Genomic DNA, 26306 nt, shown 5'->3' on the forward strand with positions numbered 1-26306 from the left:
ATATATACATTCGGTTCTATTTCGATTTTCGTTCAAAATTTAGTCGATAAAGTATCCAGGTGTAATGATAAGTCGTTATCCTAAGGCTATTTTTTTCTTATTTTTTCTGTACACTTAGCTTTCATTTTTTATTACCATGCATTGTCAAGCTTGGTTACTCATAATTATTTGTCAGTAACTAAATGTACGATGCTGTCCCATACTGAACCTTCTGACCTTGTTTGTTTACATTTAAATTTCAATGGCGTCAAAATCACGTGATGTCAATTCGTTCTACCCAATCAAATTGCTCTACTGTCAATTAGGGGATTTTCCAGTCTACGGCAATTACGTTATTTCTTTGTGGGATATTGCTTCAAAATAGTTTGCAATAATTTTGGGTTTTATTCAACAGGAAAACTCTTTTTTTGCCATCCCTTTTGACATCAGTGGAATTCTGTATGAATATTTATCTACAGTCATGATGGTCAGAATATCGATCTTTTTATAATGAATAAAAAGAAAATTCTATGAAAAATAAATGTAAATTATTTTTCATTAACCTACTCTATATTCCTGTACAAAATTATGGCATGGGCATCGTTTTTTCAATTAGTTTTCCTTTCATTTTGGTTGGGCTTTTTTCGCGGGAAAATCGCGAAAGACGTAAGGAGCATGTCATTTTAAAATTCCTAAAAATACGATTTGCTTGACCTGTATTGCCTGCCACAAGATTGATGACGCTGAATGGAATGTACACAAAGCAATGGAGGCCGGAAGTGGGATTTTGTGAAGTTCTAGAATGTTTTTAGACATTAGGAAGTCGGGATTGAAACGGGCATTAGAAATTTGGCATTTTTTTAGCAATAATTGAGAACAACAATGAAAACTTACCTTCAGAAATGTTTTTTTATTCAAAAGTGCAGAAAAAACTTATTCTACATTGTTTTTCTACGCCGGAAGTGGCGTAGTGACGTCAATGCGGAGTTTCCCCGTGTGCTAAGTTCAAACACAAATACCTAACGAACTGACAAGATGAACGATTTTAGACTACGGTAGGATAACTTTTGGTATAAGTAAAAATCTTATAATGATTGTTTTTATATCTGTGCAATTGAAGGTGTATATGTGTGTGTACGTAAGCCGTATCTTGGGGAGGGAGCAAACGCTGTTAAAAACAATTGTCAAAATTCACATTGTATTTGAAATCATTCGGAGTTTGTACATACTTATTTTTTTATATTCATTTTATTACAAACGTATTTATACTATAGTAATCTGTCGAATAGAAAGAAGAAAAAGCCCCACGAAATTATATCCGATCGATGTTTTTTTTTAATTCCTAGTAGGCGATAGAAGGGGGAAATAATGTTTTCCGATCAGTTCGTCCGTCGGTCTCTTCGTCTGTCACGTATCAGCTTATTTTTTTTAGTTTAACATGAACTGTTCAAATCAACTCCAAAATAAGTTCACATGTTTGTTATGGTGTTATTTTTTTTCATGGCAAAGAAGGGTATCAACCCAGATTTTAAAAGTTTCTTTTCGTATTATGTTTTCATACAATTTCAACATAAATTTTTTCTCCATTATTTTCCATCAAATATTCAAACATATAAAAATCACAAAAATTAGCAAATATTTGAACTGCTTGGATCTCAATGATAAGCGGCTGTATTACTGTTTTGTGTAACTTTGATGTATAAATTTGAAAATCTATGTTTGATTGATTGATTGTTGGTTGCTTAAATTTAGGTTTGAAGTTCATTGAATATCCGACAGTTTAGTTAATGTTCAGTAATTCTTTTCGATTAAAAGTACATTTTGTTATTTACTCAGTGTAGTTGTTTGGCGTGCAGTGAGTGCACTGTAACATTATGCTGTCTTGAGATAGTCCAGTTGTCGCCTATATTTCTGAACAAATCTCATTCCACAGTAGCTTCAATAACCTTGACCCTACCTTTCAGTCAGTTCAAAAAATTTAAGTAACTATTGAAGCTTGATAAAAAAATAACAAAAATTGACCATAAAATATCTCGAAAGAGTAGAATGATCCAGAATGAAATAGACGAGTAAAAGCTGATCAGATAAAACCTATTACTTTTCCTTTTGCTATTGTGCAAGCCTATATTTGACGTTAATTACACTTTATCTCAGTCAATAGACGAAATAGCAATTTATCCAGTATTTGTAAGTGCTTGACATCACATAGATCAATAATTCAGTTAACAAAAAGATAGGAATATGTGTTGTGACATTTGATAGAATGCTTAAATACCGAGTATGTTGTAATCAATGTCTTTTATTAACTGCAATGTGATCATGTGACTGTTTCATGAACTACATTAGGAAATAGTGGCAATCGGCAATCCTCGGGTGACTCCGCTGCTCTCCTTCTGTCTAGATGAGGTACGGAATCGGCCGAGTTGTGACGAATGGAAATAGTGGACGATATCACTGAGAATATGGCCGAAAAACTTTTAGTAAAAAAAAAATTCAACCGCTTCCTGGTTGGTTTCTATGGTCTAAAATTAAAAAAAGAACAAAAAAAACTTTTCGGGGCAGTTTTAGCGCTTGTCATATTGTATCGACACATGTTTTTCGTTTGAGACTAATATGCTCATCTCTATATTTCTATTAGTTATTTTTGTCGTTGGTTTGCTGTCTGGTTTTATAAATGAATGTTGAAAGTGGGCGCTCACTGAATGGCATATTTATTTTATCGATTTATTGATACTTTTGTGAGTTTTTTTTTTTAGGATTAATTTAAGTGCTGTGGAATAGTAAAACCACTTCTTCTAAGCAACTGACATCCGTTGAATTCTCATAAAGTTTGCCATAAAAATCGGGAGGCTATAGTTCATGTTGGGAAATCAAAGTAAGACGGCTTGTTTCTATAATAAATAAAAGATATACCGTGACTCGAGAATATCTAATGAGTTCAGATGTATATACCCTCTCTTAAGAGAATCTGGCAATTTTAAAACAATTAGAAATAGTTACATTTATGTACCTGCCTAAATTGGATTCAACTATCTTATTTCCTAAGCATTTTCAATCTCCCATACAGACAGAGTTGTCGTCCTTTCCTCCTCAATCTTGAGGAGGAAAGGACGACAACTCTGTCTGTATGGGAGATTAAGCATTTTACGATATGAGGATTTTGAATTGTCTCTCTTTGGTTATATGTATTCGCAATTTTGGAAAATTCCAAACCGTATAAAAAGATAATCCAAATTAGGGAAATCAGAGGAAATACCGCAAATATCATTTTTTTTTTTTAATTACCCGGAGATGTTATACTTCTAGGAATACTAGAACACCAAGTTAAAGCCGAAAACTAAAAAATTGTCGAATCACGGAATTGTGAACTATTATCACTTTATGTATGATAAATCAAGTAAGCATTTATTAAAAGTTAATAGATATTTGTCTCGTCCTGAGCATGCGTGAAATATTTGCAACTGGACGTTAAGCAACGAATAATTAATAAGTAATTGTCCTTATTTTTGTAGATTATTTGACAAGTTTCCAGACGTGCAGGATTTATTTGTGCCTTTTCGAGGATTATCTTCAGACGAACTTAAAACTAATATAAAATTACGTGAGCATGGCCTTAGAGTGATGGGAACGATTGAGAAATGTATAGCCAGACTAGATAAACCAGAGAAACTCGAAACTCTAATGTCAGATCTTGGACAGAAACATATAATCTTTGATACTAAAATTCAATATTTTGATGTAAGTTTTACAATTTTAAGTTTGAGCAATTTTGAATGCGTAATGTATTAAAGGCAAAATTTTAAACTGTTGGAAATATTCATAACAAAGTCAAAAGTTGACTTAAAAACGTATCAGATTGATTATATGACTTTTCAATAACAACAATTCTGAAACTAGTAAAAACAGACGCAGGAGCTCGAGAACCTGAAGGAACAATCAAAATTTGAAAAAAAAAAACGAAAATAACATGAGCAAAATGAGACAAACAAAAAACAACAACAAACATCAGTCCGTAAAGCAATACGTATAGAATAACATAGACGGAACAATACTAACCACACCAAACTAAAAAGATACCAGGTGAATGAAATGCTAGAAAAATATTTTAAATACTTAATTTCTGTTTTGTTAAAGTTCGAAACGGAGATGCAGATTCAGATTCAGATTCAATATTTTATTATAGTCTCACCACATACAAACATAAAATGAGATTCACATACATAGATTTAAAACATTTGCATTGCATGCACCAATCTTAAAAAGTTTTATGAGAGACTTTTCAGATATATTATATACATATAAACATATTTTTACACATTTATAATTAAATTTCACAATATACATTTTTACTAAATGATAGTAAAACATTTGTTTCTTTATGAACTAGTGAAATAAAATACTATTTCTTCTTAATAAAATATTGTGGCAGGTTTTGGCAACTATAGCAGCAACATTGTCGTTACTGAATAAAAAAAAATAATTTCATTATCTGATAGAAGGTCCAAACGCTCATTAAAATGCAAAGCTTCATGTATCATGATTTGTCTTAGATGCACATACAACGGGTATTTTAAAATTACGTGCAGTTCATCTTCAACAATAAAGCTACAGTTAAAACATGTCCTCTTGTGGACTTCTTTCCCTTCATATCTTTCAGTTTCTATTATTAGTGGCGCTACCCCGCATCTAAATTTAGCGAATGCACTTCTGTTTTTTAATGACATAATATTTTGCAATATTTATTTTTAAACAATTTGTAAGTCTTCAATTTACTTTCCTCTGCATATGCAGCAACTCTTGTACACCAGTTTGATTTAAAATTATCAAATACATCTTCCTCAATTTGTTTAATACAATTTTTGTTCCATACATTAAATTCAAAATTACAATATTCCTCATAATTATACAATTTTAACATTTTTTTAACTCTGAAACTCCAGTTTTTAATTCTAGTATTATACTTAAGTATAGACCACTTAAAAAAATTAAAATTTATCCTGCGTGGGTCCATTATGGAACATCTAGCCCAATGTCTCAAGACACATGACCATTATTTAACGCATGAAGGTTTCCAGCCAATATCACCAGCTATGGCATCATTTGGTGTGTATTTGCCAACACCGATGAAAAATCTCATGGCCCTGTTTTGGACTGCTTTTATGCAAGAAAAGTCTCTGATTCCCCAAATACCTGCATCATAACTAATAACCGACCATTGTATCATACAGTTTTGAGAAAAAAAATTGTGCTGGAAACCACCATGCGTTTTACTCTTTACAATTAATAATCCTAATGCTCTACTTGCTGACTTTTCTACCGCCTTAGCCATTAACTGATAATCTAAATATTCAGTCAGTAATAAGCCTAAATACTGATAACTTTTTACACATTCTATAACATTAGCACCAATAGAAAAAATACATTTAGTTTGAAAAACAGCTGGATTTCTAAAATGCCTGATCTTAGATTTATTCATATTAACTATCAGCTCATTATTGAGACACCATGTATTAATCACATTCATCATTTTTTGTAAATCTTCTTCATTCTCTGCCATTAAAATAACATCATCAGCATAGAACAATAGAGCTAATTTTTCTTTATCTATGTTAATACCAATATTCAACGCATTAATATCATCAACCAAATTGTTTATATATATATTAAACATTATAGATGATAAAACACAACCTTGTTTCAATCCAGAATCAACATAATCCATTCAGTCATATTACCATTAACAAGTACACTACATTCTACATTAGAGTATAAAGCTTTTAAAGAATACATAAACTTTGAACTTATACCTAAATTTTTCAGTTTGTCAAACAAAAAAAATCTATTAATTGAGTCATATGCTTTCTTAAAGTCTATAAAAGCTACACATGTTGATAATTTACACCTTTTCCTAGTTTCTATTATTGATGTTATAGTGCTTAAATGATCAAGTGTACTTCGTCGTTAATTATCTCCCTTTCATCTAACCATTTGACTACTCTTTCATTTCAAATACTACAATACATCTTGTATGTGAATGGAGCTAGAGTTATGCCCCTATAAGATAAGGGATCTCTAGGATCTGATGTAGAACATTTTAGTATTGGGGTTAAAATTCCTTTATTTCACATATATGGTACATTACCAGAACTGAAACAAAAGTTAAATAATTTATGTAAAATAGAAGTAATAGAAATGTTCTTACAAAACTCAGCTTGAATAAGGTCAATTCCTACACTTTTACAATTTTTTGCATTCATTACAACTTTATGAACCTCATCAATAGTAATTTCCTTATCTAAATCAATACAAATAACATTTTCTTTAAGCATACAATTTTCAACCTTATTATACTCTGCATTTACATTTGGGTTCAATAAACTGTGAAAACTGCTTTTCCATTTACTTATATATATAGTTTCTAAATTGTTAGATATAGTTCCATCATCCAAAGTAGCTTCATTCGGAATACGCATCTGTCTCTCGTTACCAATACCAATTTGACCAATTCTACGCCAAAAATGATTCGTATCATTGTCACTAAAAGTACATTGTACATTATCAACAATGTTTAGTCACAATGTGTCGCAAGACTTCATATCAGCAGTCACTTATCGGGGCCGCGGTGGGCGTGGCCGAGTAGTCTTCTATATCATTAGCCTGTTAACACTGAGGTTGATAATTTCGAACCCCGCACATGACATGATCATGTACCGTCGACCCCAATGTCAGGTGACTAGGATGCCTCCACAAAGAAAACCAGCCGAAACGAAATAGCCATAGTACCGAAACTGGTGTTTAACACCAAATAATTACATTAGATGTATGTTTCATTACAATACGTTATTCTGATTGGCTAACTGCACATCATGTGTTATTCCTTAAGCAGTTGTATCACTCAATAAAACTTCTCATTCATGATGACACGAGGTCCTACAATAAAGTGCACAGGTAAATAAAATAAAAACTTGATAAAAGGCGTGTTTTCATGATCCTATAGGTAAAAATGTAATTATAAGTATTGAATGCTTTTTTTTGTAACTTTATAGGGTTGTAAAAGCGTTAACCGTGCGCACATTTTAAGTATGAAGCGCTTTCGCGCTTCATACCAAATGTACTTCGGTCAACGCTTTTACACCCCAATAAATTTACAAAAAAAGAGCATTCAATTCTTAAATAACATATCAACTAATTACATGCACCGGTTGTGTTTTCTGTTTTCAGCTGATAATTCCGCAGTTACTTCATGCCTTGGAACCTATTTTGGGTGATCAATGGACACCGGATGTTGAAGATACATGGTCGGATTTTCTAAAATATATAACAGCCCTAATGAAGCAAGCTATGATAATATGACAATGTCGGGCCATCGGTCAATGTTTAGTCCGAAATTTTGAACTGTGATTTGAAAACAAAAAAGTTTACATATAGACAATCATCATTTCTATGTGCTTGTGTTGTTCTTATAAAATTTATATATTTTACATGTAATTTCAATTGAAGATATTTTAATGACTCATCATGCGAAATCACTCGTAAAAACCTGTAAAAAAGATTTGTTTAATTTTCACCTGATTTTGAAAACGATATGTCACATTTCATTAATTGCAACGTTTTGTAATAAATAACCACGTTATTTTAAATGTTTTGTCAACTAAAAAAGGGAGGTGAAAGAAACAAAGGGACATTCATAGTCATAGACCAAAACAAAAATGACATAGCCATTGCGAAAAAAAAAGAAGGAAATAGCTCAAAAGACAAACAGACAACACCCCAAGTCAGGAGCCTCTGGCCTTTGTCAGTCTTGTATATATATTTTTTTTATTATTTTCTTGTGTATATAAGTCGGAGTATAGTATTGCGTCCATTATCCCTAAACTAGAAACATATTTGTGTAGGGGACAGCTGCAGGACTCCTCCGGATGCGAGAGATTATCGCTGCATTGAAGACCCATTGGTGGCCTTCGGCTGTTGTATGCTAGATATGGTCGAGTTATTGTCTCTTTAACACATTCCCCATTTCCATTCTCAATTTTATTAACATTATATTAAACACAACATAGATAACCATAGACTGAGCACCAAGACACTCAACCCCCCCCCCCCCAAAAAAAAAAAGAACAAACAAAAACAACAATCGGGGTTCATCAATCTTCTAATTGTGCTCCAGAAGGGTAAGTATTTCCTGCTTCACTTGTGGCATTCGTCGTGTTTAAATATTTACAAATAAAGTACAATTGCTTTATTTCATTTTCCATGCAAACATTCTTTTTATCTGCGGCAATATCAATTTAGAGTTTATGAAATCGATCAATTAAAACACTGCATACAGAATCTGGGTGTTTGTGTACACAATTTTTTTGTTTTGATATGCAACTATACATATATCATTCAGTTTTTGTCTCTCTTTAAGTTAACGAAAATATTCCAGTTATAGATTGGATTTTCAAATATTTGGGCCTCAAGCTGTAGAGACAATTTAAACTATAGAAGTACGCAACTGGTGCTGAAAAGTTGATACAAATGTACCTTTAATGTCATTGAAACTCCCAACAATATTTCGGCTTTTCAAACTTTTGGTCGATGCATGACGTAATGAGTGTTGTTCCGGAAACACATTTCGTAAACCGGAAATTGGAATCTCATGTATTTATCAGGACTTAGCAGGCGCAAGTGAAGATCTGGTTACTACCAGAATGCTACTGACATTTGCTCTGCTAACTTTTGACAGTTGACATTCAGATCCGCAGTTTTTTTCAATACTGCTATGTACACAGGGTTATGTTAACATTATTAACATGACATTAATGTGAGGCAGGTGCAAAGTAAAGAGTTCTATTTTGAGTATTTTTCTCTATTATCTATTTTTCTGGTGTTTTTCCGCTGCAGTATTCGTCGATTGTTGTCTATATTCTGCATCCCCCAGTCCAGGCCCTCATGTGTAAAAAAGGATATATGCTTTACCTCACTTAACTTTATTAGCTTATCAATAAAGATGGAACATTTCTTTAATCAGAAACAAATAATAGTATGCGACTTTCAACTGAGTAAAAAGATACGTTCCGTTACGATTTAAGGGTCGAAAAAAGAGGGACGAAAAATACCAAAAGGGACAGTCAAACTCATAAATCTAAGTAAACTGACAACGTCATGGCTAAAAATTAAAAAAGACAAACAAACAAACAATAGAACACATGACACAACATAGAAAACTAATGAATAAGCAACACGAACCCCACCAAAAACTAGGGGTGATCTTAGGTGCTCCGGAAGGGTAAGCAGGTCGAAATCTTTACAGCTATTATGGGATGTATCATAGCGGACTATTCGGTATTCAATTTGCTTAATTTTGCAGGATGTTATATTGTTTATAAAAAAAAATCATATTTTATACTGGGGTGAATAATACAGTGCTATCCTGCAATTTGATTGGTTACACAAACAGGGTGCATGAGACCATAGCCCCGATGAGGGAACACAGATAGATATGGTATTAAGTGTAGTAACCAGGACACTCCAGTATGATATAATTGTTATTCGGGCTTCACAACCCCATCTCCCCTGTCAGTGTCATATATCCCGTTCCCCTAGCGGCCCGGGAGATTTATAAAACACTAACAGGGAATAGGAGCCCATGTCCACTATAATGCTCCCGACTGAAATACAATATCCACATCCTTTGTGCTCTGGGGAAGGGAATAGTTGTCTCATTGGCAACCTGATGTCTTTAAAATTCTATACTCTATAAATTGATAGGATATGGCTTGATTGATTGTTGTGTTTAAAGTTCAGTGGCAAATATTTAATGTATGCTCAATACGAGTACAAGTTCATTGCAATAGGGGGTCAATTGAGATTAGGGGCTGCAAATTTGGAGTACCACAGAAAAATAAGATAAATTCGATAGGGTTAGAAGTTCAGCTATGTAACGACCACCTACAGATCCAGGCTAAAAAATTATGCAATGGCTCTAAACAGACATTAAATGAGGCTCTGTCTCTACACGAAGCATCGGAGTTTACGTTCCAAGTTGGTTTGGGTTTTATTACTTATAAAAAAAAAAGACCAAAAAGTGGCCATATTTTGATTCCCGGTGACAGGCAACTCGGTTGTCATGTACAATGGTTGTCGGATAACGGTTAATAACATGAATAAGATGGATGCCATAATTGACTTATTCATAGAAATGTGGTCACTTTTATGACTTCTCGCTTCGTGTTTACTTTGTGTGTGCTTTTTCGCATCGAGGTTCGAGGCCACTAAGAGTCTGCATGGCGTCCGATTGTCTGGACAGGATACAGGATGCACAAATACGCTACCACGTATGTCGGAATGGACCTGTTAAATCTGAAACCTTGTGTTGACAGAGTGCATGTATGAAATATTTGCAACTGTAAAAAAAACCACCAATCACTTAATATCAATAATTTAAAGTGGTTCACAAAGCAGCGAAAGCAATACATCTGGCTTTCAAAAACTTTGGGTTCGACGACCGTATGAATATAGTCACAGAAGCGCACTTGTCGTGCACCCGGAAATTAGGATCGCATGTACTTGTCAATTAATAGAACAGGTGCAAATGAAGATCTTGTTATATTTAGACATATACTGACATTTTTTTTGTTAACCTTTATCAGTTCTCTTACCTGTAACCTGTTTGCGCAATCCTGTGATGTCCCAAGTGTCTGTTGACAACACCATTATGTTATAATTTTTCGTCTTGTCACATTGTGTGCGCTGAATGTGAGAAACAATGAATATATTTTCGAACTGTCATTTTACCAATCTTCTTTAGTCACTTTTTTCTTAATTAGTTGTCAGTTTGTTTACTTCTTTTATATACCCTGATTGCCAACTTATCCCCATGATACATCTTATTGTAAAAATTATGTATTTAAATAACAAATTAATGATTTCTCGCTATAATCAAATTATCTTATCAATTAAGATCGAAATAGTTTTTTAATAGAACCAAATATCTTTGGTAAGAACTGAATTTCATACGTGCAGATGACTATAACAGTAGTATGTGAATTTGTTATAAAAAAGATGTGGTATGATTGCCAATGAGACAACTCTCCACAAGATACAAAATGACACAAAAATTAACAGTCACCGTACGGCCTTCAAAATGCATGAGTAAAGCTCATACCGCATATCGTGAGCTATAAAGTTTGTTTGCTCAAAGTCGAGTGACAAAATATTCCCATACATATTCAGGACGAGAACGATTTACAAGTATACAGTAAATCTTCCACGGAGGTACTGCAGATGAATAGACTGACAGATAGAAGTTAATTATCAGCTGCAAAGGATGATGAATACGATCAGAAACAGCTTGCATTATACGGAAATGGCACACAAGAACACTTCTTTCTCCTGAGGATTTTTGAAATTGTTTTGAAGAAGATAATAACATGTTAGTCTCCCAGTTCGGTGCTATCGTCAGATTTTACCTGAAAAAAAATAGTTTTATGTTTTGTGAGGAAATGACACTCCTTTGCGATGCTGGCTATGGGGCAAAGGGGGACTTGGGTTAATAGGTGGGGATATGAGGTATCGGGGTAAAAATGAGATCAGGGAAAGAGGGGAGGAGAGGAAGAAAAGGAAAGAAACGGAAAAATACTATAAAGCGGAATTTGGGAAATGAGAACCCCCTTGTTACTCATCTCTTTTGTTGAACCCTTATATTCGTGGTTATTATATAACCATGAAAATCACAACAGATAGTATCTAGAAATAATGAATCTATAAAAGTAAAACAAATGACTAAATATGCTTTTCAATCGAATAGCTGGAAAAAAACCACATTTGAAAAAGAAAAAAATCTGAATCAGACAAGCGAATATCTGATATCACCACCTATGTCTGTACAAACAGTCACCAAATTTGTGAGCAAAAAACTACACTTAACTTAATTTTAACACAAAATTCATGGTCAGACAGTTGATTATTTTAACACCAAACTACCGGTAATAGACTTCGACATCAATAATTGTTTTATAAACTGACAACACCGTTACAGTCACCCGTTAATCAATAAAAAAAATCCCTTACAGGCGAATGTATCAATTATCGAACATCATAAACAGAAAATCATAGATTTGCCATTTACACCAAATATCTAGCTGTAATCGGACATTAACACATTAAAAACCACTGTCCACCGGACAGGCAACCGTCGAATTGACATCAACACAAAATTCATTAACATAATTATTTATTTTTAATCTGACATCTTACTCTCCCTTGTTAACAATAATACCAAATCAATGTTATCAGAGATCAAGCATTAACACCAGAGCCCACTAAATCGACCGATAACAACTAAACAGCAACGCCACAGACATCCCAAAATGAGACATCGACACAAAATTAATTTCTAGACCTGACATCAAAGACGGAATAGACATACTGTGTCTAATGTTTGATCATACATTATAAAGGCAGATAGGCATTTATCTCCATTTCCATAAAACAATGCATACTCTCACTTAATAAAAATGTAAAAAGAAATCGAACAATAGCGAATGAGAATATATATAATTTCTCTTAGTCATACCATATTACATGTACCATCCAAATAAATATATAACTTTTAAAATGCTAGCTATCTCATTGAACTTTACCCCACACGTCCTTTCATTAACCTGCTATGCATACAGTTAATATTCTCTCAAACAGTGTTTGTACCAGAAATGTGACACTAGAAAACCAAATGCAGATAACCTTTATAGTTGTAAACAATTGTTGACCAACAACAAGATAAAGGTTCACTTTCCTACGCAGTTGTTTATCACAGGGGTCAACGATTTCGTCCAATTATACAACATCCATATCAATGTAGTTTGATAATTATATGCATATCATTAGTTATGAAATAATCTTCTCTGTTCATATTTATAACAGAGGTTGCTGAGATTTCAACTACCTTTGTTGTTTCAAACTATCTGCTTTACAATGCATGCCGAATTTGGCACATATAAATTGTTGAACTGAAATGTTTTCTTGGATTATATTAGAACGATGATTTTTAAATAGAAATGTCATATTTACACATGCGTAAAGCAACAATAGTATTTTATAAAAAAAAATCCTAAGATAAGTACAAGCGATGTATCTTATAGTCATCCAGGAAATGAAAAGAAATATTCAAATAGTCTTTAAGTTCATAAACAACTAATCTAGTATGCTAATATTTTCCTACACCAATTCATAAAAGCGACAATACATTTATTTAAATATGTTTCAATTTACAATTCATCACTTACACCTGTTTTCAGAAATAACTTTCGTCAAGTACGCTCGATATATGTGTTCTCTGGAATCATTTTCGCCAAGTACCCTCGAGACAAGTGTTTTCTGGAATACTCGTACCCTTCGTCAAGTACGCTAGATACACGTGTTTACTGGAATACTAGTACCCTTTGTCAAATACGCTCGATATATGTGTTCTCTGGAATCCTCTTCGCCAAGTACGCTCGAGACAAGTGTTTTCTGGAATACTGGTTCCCTTCGTCAAGTACGCTAGATACACGTGTTTACTGGAATACTAGTACCCTTTGTCAAATACGCTCTAGACACATGTTTTCTGGAACACTAGTACCCTTCGTCAAGTACTCTAGATACACGTGTTTTCTGGAATACTAGTAACCTTTGTCAAGTACGCTAAATACACGTGTTTACTGGAATACTAGTACCCTTTGTCAAGTACCCTAGATACACGTGTTTTCTGGAATACTAGTACCCTTCATCGGGTACGCTCGAGACATGTGTTTTTCTGGAATATTAGTACCCTTCGTCAAGTACGCTCGAGACACGTGTTTTCTGGAATACTAGTACCCTTTGTCAAGTACGCTAGATACACATGTTTACTGGAATACTAGTACCCTTCGTCAAGTACGCTCGAGACGCGTATTTTCTGGAATACTAGTACCCTTTGTCAAATACGCTAGATACACGTGTTTTCTGGAATACTAGTACCCTTTGTCAAATACGCTAGATACACGTGTTTTCTGGAATACTAGTACCCTTTGTCAAGTACGCTAGATACATGTGTTTTCTGGAATACTTGTACCCTTTCGTCAAATACGCTCGAGACAGGTACTTTCTGGAATACTAGTACCCTTCATCGGGTACAATCGAGACATGGGTTTTTATTATACTGGTTGCCAGGTGCGCTCAATACAAGTGTTCCTTGGAATATCCTTCGTTAGATACTTTTGAGACACGTGTTTTCTGTAATTCTCTTTACCAGGTACGCTTAATACACGTGTTCTCTGGAATACCCTTTGTCAGGTACGTTCTTGACAAGAGTTCTCTGGATTACACTGTATCGGGTACGCTCGAGATATATGATCTCTTGAATACCCTTCCGTCAGATGCGCTCGAGACCAAAAGAGTGAAAAGCCAAAAATTGCGCACAAAATAAATAGTCATAAACAAATTAGGCAAACCTGTCACTGGTCAACGTTGTCTAGTGTGGAACCTTAGCATTACCTCAAGTGTTCAATGTTTTGACAAAATGCTACGGAAGGACTGGCAACTGTAAGAATGGTGTCCTCGGGATACCCACAAGGAGTTAAACGACCCATTAGTAGTTGAAAACAACAATATTTCTGTACTTAAAAGTTAAAAATTGTTTATAAGCACAAAACAAAGGTTCAAAATAAACAAAGATCTTAACTGAAGTATGTAGCAAGACATGTTTCACAAAACAATTATTTTGTTCCAAATCGAAGTGGTTATGTTGCTATAGGAAAAAAAAAACCTGAGAAATCGGGAGAAAAGTAATACAAATTGAATGTTTACATGATGAAATGTTTTTGGACATTTATGTCCGTCTGCAACAATTTAACTGAAGAGAAATTTTACAATAAAATACATGATCGTTTATTATAATTTGTTCTGGAAATAATTATAAACAAAAGTTTTTCTTGTCTCTAAAGTTTCATTACTATCCAAAAAAAGTAGGAAGCATTTGGAAAATGTAGTTGTTCTTAATGAAAATGTCACTCTCCTGACGGACAGCAAATTTCACACCAAACACACTGATTTTACCAGCTGCTATTTAACACCTCCTTAAATACGAAATTACACCTCATTTTAAGCCTTGTACAATTGATTGTTGTTTTTCATAATATATGTTCTGAAAACATGAACACCCGAGTGATACTTTGGTTTAAATATTTTGCTTTCAAAATACAAATAAGAAATGAGTAGTAAGTAGAATTAAGTATGCTGAAGAAATAAAAAAAGAAAATGTTTTACATTTTTTATGGATTATGAGGGGAAGTGTGCATTTTTTTATTTGGATATTTCAGATATAATGAAAAATATATTGAAGAGTGACAACACAAGCTGTCCAAAAAGAAGTTTAATGAAAAGGTCACTGGCCTTTCGTCATAACAATCTCAATTAACCGATTTAACTAGAGAATTAACGCCTCCTCTAATGACTATGTTAAGGGACATTTAATTTAGGCCATCAAATCGTTTTGCTGTTCAAGCCAATGATTCTTCAGTGATAATTATTGGCGCATACCCAGTAAAACCAAACTTGCTAATAGCGAACGATTATTTCAAAATATAGTTTTAATAGACTATCAAAATAGAATAAAATGTTTTTCATTTGTCGTAATCGTAATTAATCCCCCTAGGACATTGTTAAGAAATATATGGTTCTAACCCCCTTGGGCAAATTTGACCTTAGTTGAATTGGACTAGTGTGTTAGGATCTTTTTTTTTTTTATCATAAAGGTTCTGACGTTTTTACATATCCATGGCGTTCAACTGTTTAGGTTTGGGCGTGCCCGATAAAGATAAATCCGATAAAGAAACTCGGTCGCACTAAATGATTTTAAAAAGTGTTTATATCTTCTACATACATTCATAAATATAAATGGTATTCAAGGGCGGATCCAGCCATTTTCAAAAGTGGGGTCCGAACCCAGAATAAAGAGTGGGTTAGTTTTAAGTACACCACCGCGGACTTTTATTTAGTTTTCCAGAAAGTACACGACAAATAAAATATTAAATAAATCTGAAATGATTGTGAAATATTAAATTGACCTTTTAGTTACATTTGACCACTGATAGTGACAGATTTAATTGATAACTTTTGATGAACCTAACAAAGTACAGATAATTATTAATTATAGATCTACTATCGAGGAATTTACCCTGCACCCCTATCTGTGTCAGCAACTTGTTATCACCGATTTAGTATAAAAGACACAGTCCAATTGGAACACCTCAATTAGAAACGAGACGTTACACAAGCTCCATAATGGGGTTAAAGTTACTTATATTATGTGCCCTTGTGGTACTTAATCAAGCAGGTTTGTTATATGCTAATTATATATTTCTAATTTTGATTCAAATAAGTAACGATAAAAACGAATAATTTATTATCCAAACACACATGTGTATTTCGTAATATTGAATGATAATTAGAAACTGATAATGATTAACCCTTTTATTGTAAAAAATGTGAAAAACCCAATTCTGTGTAAAAACTATCTCATTGTTACTTCATATCTTACTTTTTTATGTGTATTTCGTAATATTGAATGATAATTAGAAACTGATAATGATTAACCATTTGATTGTAAAAAGCGTGAAAAACCCAATTCTGTGTAAAAACTATCTCATTGTTACTTCATTTCTTACTTTTTTTTCGTTTATTGTTTTGTTCGTAAAACTTTATTAGATCGTTCGTTTTATCGCTTGAATTGTTTTGCATTTGTTATTTCGGGTTTGATAATTATTCGAGTCCGTACGATAAAATACTCGTGTCTGGTTGAGGGATGTTTCATTGCCAGTCATACCACATTTTCTTATTTTTATTATTAACTATGATATTCGTTTTCAGCTAAACTACCTAACTCACAGACTGCTACATGTGCAAGACAATGTACAGGTAAGTCACGTGTTTCATAACTTGTTACCTGCAATCTAGCGCAACTTTATAATATAAACATCATTGAATTCTTAAGATAAAAGACCAGAAATACAAATCCGCATGCATTTTGACAAGATGCATTCTTTATTTCCTAAATAGTAGTTGTCTCTTTTACAGTCATGAAAATAATCTCGTTTCCATAAAACCGAAATTATTTTAATCCTTCTATTAATAAAAGGGTTTTCCCATTACTACGAACAGGGACAGTCTATACCTGTCCCGGCTTCGATTTATCCTCGCTTAAATTAAAAACTTCTGTTGATATAAGTTCAGTGTGTAACAGCATATATTGTCCTTTTTGAAAAGGAGTTTTTTTAAAAATATGGTCATTATTTTAATTTGCAGAATCGAAAAAATTTGGATACGAAACCGGAAAGACATACGACTATGACTACACATCAAAGGTGTCAACGACAATACAAGGGGCTTCCGAAGATAAAGCAGGAATTGACATGGCTGCAAAAGTTCACATCGAGGTTCATTCAAAATGCGATCTAGTGCTTAAGGTAATTAAGAAGAACAAAAATAAAAGTTATGAATTTTGTTGTTAACTAAAAGTAAACATTATGTCATTTATATAAGGAAGTTCGCTTCTCAGTTTCAAAATGAATAACTCTCCATAACACTAGTAAATATTGATAGGGGATTAATTAAGGAATCAAAAAAAGCAACAACAAAAATATAAAGGTCAATGTGCTTGTTTTCGAAATATTAGCCATTGGAATTTTGGCGGGAAAATATTCTTTATGGATTTTTCATAGATTTATCGATAATCATCGACAAGTTAAAGTTCTCAAAAACTATTAAAAAATAAATAAGATTTTATAAGACTTTATCAAATGGCTTCTGATTATACATGTAAAAGATTTATAAAAAGAAAAATGGGGTCAATGGCCAATTTGTTTTAAGGCATTCAAAGGGATAAAACCAGAGGATTTCGAAAATATATTGTCTTGTTAGATTGAATTCATAGCGATACATTTTCGTATTCAGAATCTAAATGAGTTATTATAATTATCTCTTTTCATTTGCAGGTTTCTGATGTAGTACTTACTGAATCAGACCCTAAATCACCAAACACCAGACGCAATGCTGACGTCACTGGCGAATTCAAGAAGAGTCTTGAACAGAACCCATTGATGTTCTCTTTCCAAGATGGCCGTGTTGATGAACTATGCCCTTCAAACGACGAACAGACATGGGCTCTTAATATCAAACGAGCAATCATCTCTGCTTTCCAGAACTCTATGGATGACTTCAGTCAGGAACAGGAAACAAAAGAGGTAAAATTGTGTACCATAATCTAAGGATAACCGATCATTCAGTTGTAAATATTCAACTCGGCAAAATATGTTCGGAATGTGTCGGCCGTGTCTTTCACTTACAAACTTAACTTAAAGTCTGAACAAAACAAAAGTAAAGAAATCGATGATTTTTTTTTTAAATAACTCTTTTCGTGGTTTTGTGTAACTATTTGTTTTGCTCTATTTCATTTTAGATTATAACAAACCAGTCAGCTACTCCCGTAGGTGGGGCCAAGGCGTTATTCTAACCATTAAAAAAGAAAGTTTTCAAATAAAAGTATTATTATACTAACTATTTAAATTTTCAACAATAACTGTATGTTATGAAATAAAATAATTATGAAATTGTTTTCAGATGGATGTAACCGGAAGCTGTGATGTAAATTACTCTCTGGCTTCCAATGGGTGGTACACAATGACAATCAAGAAGACAAAAGACACATTAGGATGTGTAGATCGTCATGGTTACAAAACAGCCATGCAAGGAACACCATACAGGGTACCATCTGTAAGTTATTATTCTATATCACATTTTTTTTAATTAATGGTGTTGCAAAATATCCATATTCTACAGTTGAATTCACTTTCAAACAATATTATATCACGTTAAACAAATTGAGTAGATTAAAACTGTGTGTGACTGAAACGGTTTTCACTTTGTTTTTATTATTGTTCTAGGAAATCCAGTCAATGCCATTGGTTAAAAGCACACACGAATGTCAACAGGGAATCAGTAAAACTGGTATCCTTCAGAGCAGCAGTTGTGAAGAACAACATGTTCTACGACCATTCTCCAGAGAATCCAGTGGAGCTGTTACAGAAACAAAACAGACATTGAAATATATTACAGAGAGTCAAAGCAGATCTACAAAAGGTGAAATTGAATCAACAGAAACTATTGATACATGCATCGCGAATCAAACGAATACTTAGGACTTTTTATCTACAAAACTCTTCCTAATATAAACGAAGTCCAAACGTCATTTGTTTCCTTGTAAAGCAATTTTAATACTAGAGCTGATATGACCTGTTCACCACTTAATGGCAACTTTGACAATAGATGAATTTGTCTGTTGTGTTTCCGTTCCCGATCAAGACTAGAACATAAAAGCGATATCACGCTAATTAATAACAATTTTGTTTATTACATTAACGTGCAAACTATGCATATATAATTTCCTAATTAAGTATTTATGTTCAATTTTAGTGTCTACTGAAAAGAGAACAACACTGGCATTTGAGCATGGTTTTGACAACACCAATTCTGCAAACGCACAGAAGGAGGTTGTGAACAATTTGAAAGAATTTTGCGAATTATCTAAAGATGCCGTGAAAGTCTCCACAGCTAAACAGTTTACTGAGCTTGTCAGACTTATGAAAACTTTGGATAGCGATAGCATGGAAAGTGTCCACAAGAAAGTACATTCAGGAAAAGTCTGTCCAAAGAATACAAAAGTCAGGTATGTATAATATAATGGAAATATAGTATACATGTATCTGTAATATTTTTTCACTGCAGCGTTTGCCATTTACGACTTCAGTACTGTACAATATTACATGATCGGGTAATTAGTTAAGTCAAATGATTCAAATTCTGCTTTCTCGTAGCTTTTGTGTTGTTTTTCCCACATTATCTCATATTTAACGTAATTTCAAATATGACACCGGTAATTTGGACAGAGTTATAAAGACATTTTCTTTTTCTGCAATAATTTGTAAAACAATGAACTTTCCAATCTGATGAGAAGTCTTCAGTAATTGATACCGTTACTGCAAAAGAGCCATTGCTTTATTTAAAGTTGAAAGTGTAAAACAAATTTTTCATAATTTGCAGGAAATTCTTCCTTGACGCCATTCCAATGGTTGGAACTAAAGCTTCTTTGAAAATGATGACACATTTGATTAATACCGACGAAGTTACCGGAGCTGAAGCTGATATGTGGATGACAAGTCTATCTTTTATTCAACATCCAACAAAAGACATGCTATTGGAACTGAAGGTATATATAACTCTTTAATTATTCACTTGAAACAAAAGATTTAATGAATTGGTTTCGTTTTTAAGATGTTAGAATGTAATGGTTCTTTGTATATATGTAAATTTATGTATATGTAAAAATACTAACGGTTCTTTCAAATATGTAAATATATGTATACGTAATGATAATAACGGTTCTTTCAAATGCGTAAATATCTTTATACATATAGACAGTAACGGATCTTTCAAATATGTAAGTGTGTGTAGATACGTTTCAGCATAATGTATGGTGTTCATGTCTCTCGTTTTAGCCTTTGTTGACTAACACAAAGAACGGACAAGCCATGCTTGCAGTTTCATCACTTGTGTACACCTACTGTAAAACATCTTCCTGTGCTAACGACATTGATATGGTAAACCTTGTTGCCAGCTTAGAAGACAAGATTGGTGTTGGATGCTATGCAGACAAGAACAATGTTAACAACGTAAGCAGTTTCATTCATTTCTTAAAAACATGTTCATTGTTCTTCGGAAAATTTACTTTTAAATACAATTTGTCATATTAGACAACAGTATTTTCAATATAGGATAATTCACTTATCTTTTATGTTTCGTTTTAGATAATCCGCGCCTTACGTGCCTTTGGAAATGCTGGTTTCTCTAGCAGTATCACAATGGTCAATAGCTGTTTGACAAGAAAAGAAAATCCGACAGAGGTTCGCCTTGCTGCAGCTCAAGCTTTCCGCCGAATGGCATGTGATGCAAACGTAATTAAAAACTTATTTATTATTTCTTATTCATTATCTTACATTCTATACTCTATGATAAACGAATCTATAATTTGACTTGTTAAATTGCCGACATTGTATTTTTAATTTTTATCAAAATTGTCTTTATTGTATCAATATATAAATACAATCATACCGTCTGATTACTGTTGTGCAAACATTTTATTTTGATGTTACTGTCATTAAATATCATAATTGATTTATCTTTTAATTTAAGGGTAGAAAATGAAAAAAACTATAAAAAAAAATATAGTGTATTTAAGATATCGAATGTATTATTACTGCAAAATAACATACTTACATGCAAGACATACTTCTTCAAAATATGATTTGTTTTTATTTCAGAGAAACGAGTTGATGACAATTTACTCAAATCGCGATGAGGATTCCGAAATAAGAATTGCTGCTTATCTTGGATTGATGACATGTCCCTCAAAGTCTATCCTCAACAAAATCCAGACCACACTGGAATCAGAAGAAGTAAATCAAGTAGGCTCCTTCGTCTGGACTCACCTTACAAATCTAATGGAAACATCAAGTCCACTGAAACAAAGCATAAAATCTATTTTATCTAATGACATACTGAAGAAAGAATTCAACTTAGAAAAAATGAAGTATTCCAGAAACTATGAAGCTTCATTTTTCCTAGAAAAGTTGAACACAGGTGCAGCAATTGATAGCAATCTCATTTGGTCTTCTAAGTCTTTCCTTCCCAGATCAGCCATGACAAACCTCACCGTTGACCTTTTTGGTCACTCTGTTAACCTGTTTGAGTTTGGAGGAAGAGTAGAGGGACTAGAGTATTTCCTAGAATCATACTTTGGACCCGAAGGATATTTTGGCAAGTCAAAGGATGTTGTCAAACAATCAGTGAAAGGAATTAGCAACAAAGCAATGGATAAACTGAATGAGGAGGTGAGCAAATAGATTGACAGAAGTTATCGTTCTTTTCATATTGTATTTAAAATCCATTCACATTTGCCTTTATTCATATTTTGTTTGTTATACATTAAGTGTCTAATCGTTTTATTCAAAAACCAATACTTATATGAAATAACCACTTTTCGTCCTTTTCATCTTATAAGTTCAAGTATATTTAATTAATACAGAAACTTCAATAATAAATTTTGAATTTTTGGCGTTTTTTAGTTTGGATCAACAATGGAAGAGTTCAAAGGGAGCATGTATTTGAGAATATTTGGCAATGAACTACAGTACATCAACACCGACGATATCAAAAGTCTGATTGAAGGACAAAACTTCAACATTCTGGATTTTATCATCAATCTGGCTAAAGAGCAAGACTATTCTTTCACACAGAGCTTCATGTTTCTAGATACCAGTCTCATAATTCCAACAATGGCTGGTTTCCCACTTAACATAAGTTTAGACGGAAGTGCTACAATTGACCTTCAAGCTTCCGGTAAAATGGACCTTAGACAAATTCAGTCAAATCCCATGACAGTTTCCATCGATGGAAAAATTCGACCAAGGTAATATTAAATACTCAGATACACAATTTTAGTATTAAGATCAACCAAAACAAAAGACGCAAAAATAAAAAAAAAACCAAAGCCAAATGTCAGCTTGAAATACAAACTGAAACATCAGGAAAGTCATTAACCAAATAAGCACATATCAGTCAACAACAATAGTTTGAATGGAGTTTTATGATTGTCTCCGCTATTCATTCAAACACAAAATTTGTCATAATTTTGCGCAATAAATATCCCGTGGTTGATGATATCAACATGATCAAAGAAATCAAAAATTATATCAACCAACAAATTTTTCAAACTATAAAGTAATAATAAATGCTTTAAACAGTGAATACATATAATCAAACAAGTCTGGTGTTAATTTTTTTCTAGACAAAAAAAAATAAAGACTATGCATGTTTTTACGCACGAAAAAAAAACAACCAGTATATCACAGTTGTGAAAGAATGTAGATCTGAAAAGATATATATCCGTACGCATAATTAAGAAATGCATATTTTCAAGGTAAATTTGTATCTTAATCAATCTAAATATCTTTTTAATTCAGTGCTGCTTTGGAAGTGACAAGTCTAATGAGTGTTGATGCCTTCGTAACTAAAGCTGGAATGAAAATGGTATCCTCAGTGAACTCTGCCTCTGCTGTTGAAGGTCATCTGGAAATTAAAGGTGGACAACTCTTTAGTGCCGAATGGAAGACACCAGATGCAAAGACAGAAATATTTGAAGCAAAGTAAGTATGAAAAATTTCATGATAAATTATTTCGGTCATAAAAAATATCTTTTACTCTTAATATAACCAGTCTGGGTTTTTTTAAATGGTTTAGTTTCCGTGCTGTTTATGAAGTTATCTTGATATAATTCACTCGAATGACAACCTTAATTTACCTCTTTCCATATCAACAGCATGTTTTTTTTTTAGAATAATTGACTGTTCTGTTCTTTTCTATCTGTTACATTTTTTATTAATCTAAAAGGAAGAAAAGGGAATGCAGTCTCTTATCCATATAAACCTTGCATACTTTATAGTATGGTAATGGTTATCTCTTTTTGCAGAACTTCATTCTTTACTGTTCATCGTGATGAGACCCGTGAACAAAAGATGATAACACAAAACAGACAAACAAAGAAACTATGCACAGGAGATGACCTTTCCCACGTGACTGGACTTGAACTCTGTGGCGAAATTTCCTATCCTAATGCTTCTTTAAAAGCTGATTCTCCATATTTCCCTCTAACTGGACCATTGACAGCTGGTGTTACACTGTACAAGAGAGACAGCCATACTAGTTACAAAATGGAGTATAAATTTGGAAAGGTAATTACCTTTTTTTTTACAGCTTACTTTTTTGCTTAAGACTAATGTTTAAAAATTATGAATTTATTTTTGATCACTGAATGTTAGTCTTATTTTTCAATTAGGTAATAATACTTCAACCACTCATATATATCATAACAGGAATATAAATATATATATCATTATTCCTTTTTTTTTCTGACGTGAGGTATAATGGTTTTATTTTTATAATTTATTTTAGACAAAATCTGTAGTGATTGCCAATGTAGGATTTAACACACCAGGGTCAAAGGTTGATAGAGAAATGAGACTCGGTTTCAATCTGAATATGAAGAAGCATGATATAGAAATGATGATGCTGTCACCATGGAAAAAGGCCACCTTCAATGGTAACTTTTAATATATAAGGAATTATGTATTTTATGTCAATACCTTCAATATTATTTGTTATTGACAATGCTATCAATTTTCACAGTAAAATTTAATTTAGTATCAAGTCATGATTTTAAAGTTTTAAATCTTAAATAACATTATATTTATCAGGTATTATGGACTTCTTCCTTTTTTATTTATTTAAGAGATAAATACTTTTGTTAATACTTTTTACAAAAAAGTAATCTATTTTATAGGAGCTGTCGATACCAAACAAAGACAATTAAATGGTAAATTACTTATTGACCAATCAGAATACTCAGTCAATGCAGCTTTAGCTAGTAAGAAGAAGTCTTCTAAAATGATATATACACCATCTGTAGAAATAGTCATTCCAAAGAAGGATAACATCAAACTTGATGGAACTATTGAATATTTGGCGGGAACAACTTTGGATTCTGCATTTGCCATTCGTGGAGTTTCAAAAGAACCAATCAACATGAGATGTGAGTTAAACATCAATAGTCATAGAAGTTAAAGTCACATCCCCTTGCAAAGAATACCAAAATAAATAAACAATAAATCAAAAAGAATCAGCATGCCAGGTTTACAGAAGTACATCTCTTTTATGAAATTCAATGATTCGATATACTTTAAATGCAAAAAAACCAGCAACTAAATGCTTTGATGTATACAAAATCTATTATGGGCACAGTTTTAGTTTTGTTTATTTTCTTCATAATTTACGTATACATATTTTTAATTTAAGTGATATACTTAATTCTATAAAAAAAAAGAGAAGTTTAACTATATGGTTTTTGCTGTTTTATTTGTAGTGAGCATGCTAAACAAGAAGGTTATAAAATCCATCAAGGGCAGTTTTACAATGGACAAAAAAGAAGAATATAGTTTCGAGACAAGAATGCAGACACTAGTAACTAAAAAATCTTTGAGATATAGTCCATTTATCTCAGTTAAAACCCCAGCAAAACTGTTGATGGGTCTTGGCGGTTCAGTGGAAATTAAATATAAAAAAGCTGCAAAGGTTGACCTGACTGTTACCGGATTGACACGTTCTCCAATGAAATATTTTGGTAAGTAGAATTATTCTTTTCTATTTTTATTCCATTTATCTCTCTTTGTTTAAGAGTATATTACAAAATGTATTTAGATTTAAAGGATGAATAAACTTGTTGGTATTCAACTTAATTTAAAACAGATAATAGAATTTGTTTTGGTGACATTTGGTTGTTTATAATTAGGGCCAAACTTTCCACTTTTGTTGATGTCATTTTTAAATATGATTTTTGTTTTCAGTTCAATTAAGAGATACAGGAAACGCAAAGCAAGCCCGTTATCAGACAAAAATGAACATCCAATCTCCAATTCTGACTACTAAAGGCAGATCCAACATTATGATTCGACCTACATCTATTATAACCAGAACCACGTTTGATTATATCATACCACGTGTTGCCCGTGATAAGGTTACCATGAACAGCAAGATTGTCATGAAATCAACAAAGAAAGCTACATCAATCAAAGGCAATGGGTCAGTGTTATTTTATTTACTAGAGTATCCATAAGTCAAACATAGTCAGAAAATAAACATAAGTAGCCTAAAAACATGGCAAATCTTTTAGGAATTTTGGTCCTCAATGCTCTTCCACTTCGTACTTTATTTGGCCTTTTTAACTTTTTTGGATTCGAGCGTCACTGATGAGTCTTTTGTAGACGTAAAGCGCGTCTGGCGTATATACTAAATTTAGTCCTGGTATCTATGATGAGTTTATTTACAATATCATTGTTGAAATATTTAGCCATCGCTTTAATTGATTAGACAATTTTGTAATAGTATCAAACAATGTACATATATTTAAGAGTCTCTTTGTATTTCTTTACAGTGTTTTGACTTTGAAGAAAATGTCACATTTGAACCTTAACCTTGGAATGAATTTTTTGACCAACGCTAAACTGACCACTAGCAACTTCAATGTCAAGTATGGTGCCAATAAGAAAGATATGAACAAACAGATTAGCTTTTCATCAACAGTAAAACACACGTTAGCATGGCGAGCAAGCGATGTCAGAGTCAGCGCACAACTGCAACACCCTGAATCAGTAAGTTATAAC

The 26306-nt window shown here is 32.9% G+C and overlaps 2 protein-coding genes across 3 annotated transcripts in view; both read left to right on the forward strand.

Moving 5' to 3' along the window:
* Nucleotides 1-7690, forward strand: part of LOC139515975 (neuroglobin-like) — a 42400-nt gene extending 34710 nt beyond the window's left edge. The window contains exons 2-3 of the mRNA XM_071305771.1: nt 3492-3717; nt 7201-7690. Coding sequence (XP_071161872.1) covers nt 3492-3717; nt 7201-7332 — 358 coding nt within the window. The 3' untranslated portion in view covers nt 7333-7690. The remainder of the gene's footprint in view (nt 1-3491; nt 3718-7200) is intronic.
* An 8562-nt stretch (nt 7691-16252) lies between these two features.
* The window catches only part of LOC139515970 (uncharacterized), a 104137-nt gene continuing 94083 nt past the window's right edge, over nt 16253-26306 (forward strand). Inside the window, exons 1-19 of one of the 2 annotated variants that reach the window (XM_071305760.1) lie at nt 16253-16315; nt 16849-16896; nt 17284-17444; nt 17973-18221; nt 18598-18750; nt 18921-19116; nt 19450-19702; nt 20077-20242; nt 20532-20705; nt 20841-20987; nt 21354-21923; nt 22158-22501; nt 23055-23237; nt 23561-23822; nt 24043-24190; nt 24431-24679; nt 25010-25267; nt 25491-25725; nt 26078-26294. In XM_071305760.1, coding sequence (XP_071161861.1) covers nt 16264-16315; nt 16849-16896; nt 17284-17444; nt 17973-18221; nt 18598-18750; nt 18921-19116; nt 19450-19702; nt 20077-20242; nt 20532-20705; nt 20841-20987; nt 21354-21923; nt 22158-22501; nt 23055-23237; nt 23561-23822; nt 24043-24190; nt 24431-24679; nt 25010-25267; nt 25491-25725; nt 26078-26294 — 4065 coding nt within the window. In that variant the 5' untranslated portion in view covers nt 16253-16263. The remainder of the gene's footprint in view (nt 16316-16848; nt 16897-17283; nt 17445-17972; nt 18222-18597; nt 18751-18920; nt 19117-19449; nt 19703-20076; nt 20243-20531; nt 20706-20840; nt 20988-21353; nt 21924-22157; nt 22502-23054; nt 23238-23560; nt 23823-24042; nt 24191-24430; nt 24680-25009; nt 25268-25490; nt 25726-26077; nt 26295-26306) is intronic. The other variant, XM_071305761.1, reaches the window with a different exon arrangement.

The sequence above is a fragment of the Mytilus edulis genome, chromosome 3 (assembly GCF_963676685.1).
Source record: "Mytilus edulis chromosome 3, xbMytEdul2.2, whole genome shotgun sequence".
NCBI classification, from domain to species: Eukaryota; Metazoa; Mollusca; class Bivalvia; order Mytilida; family Mytilidae; genus Mytilus; species Mytilus edulis.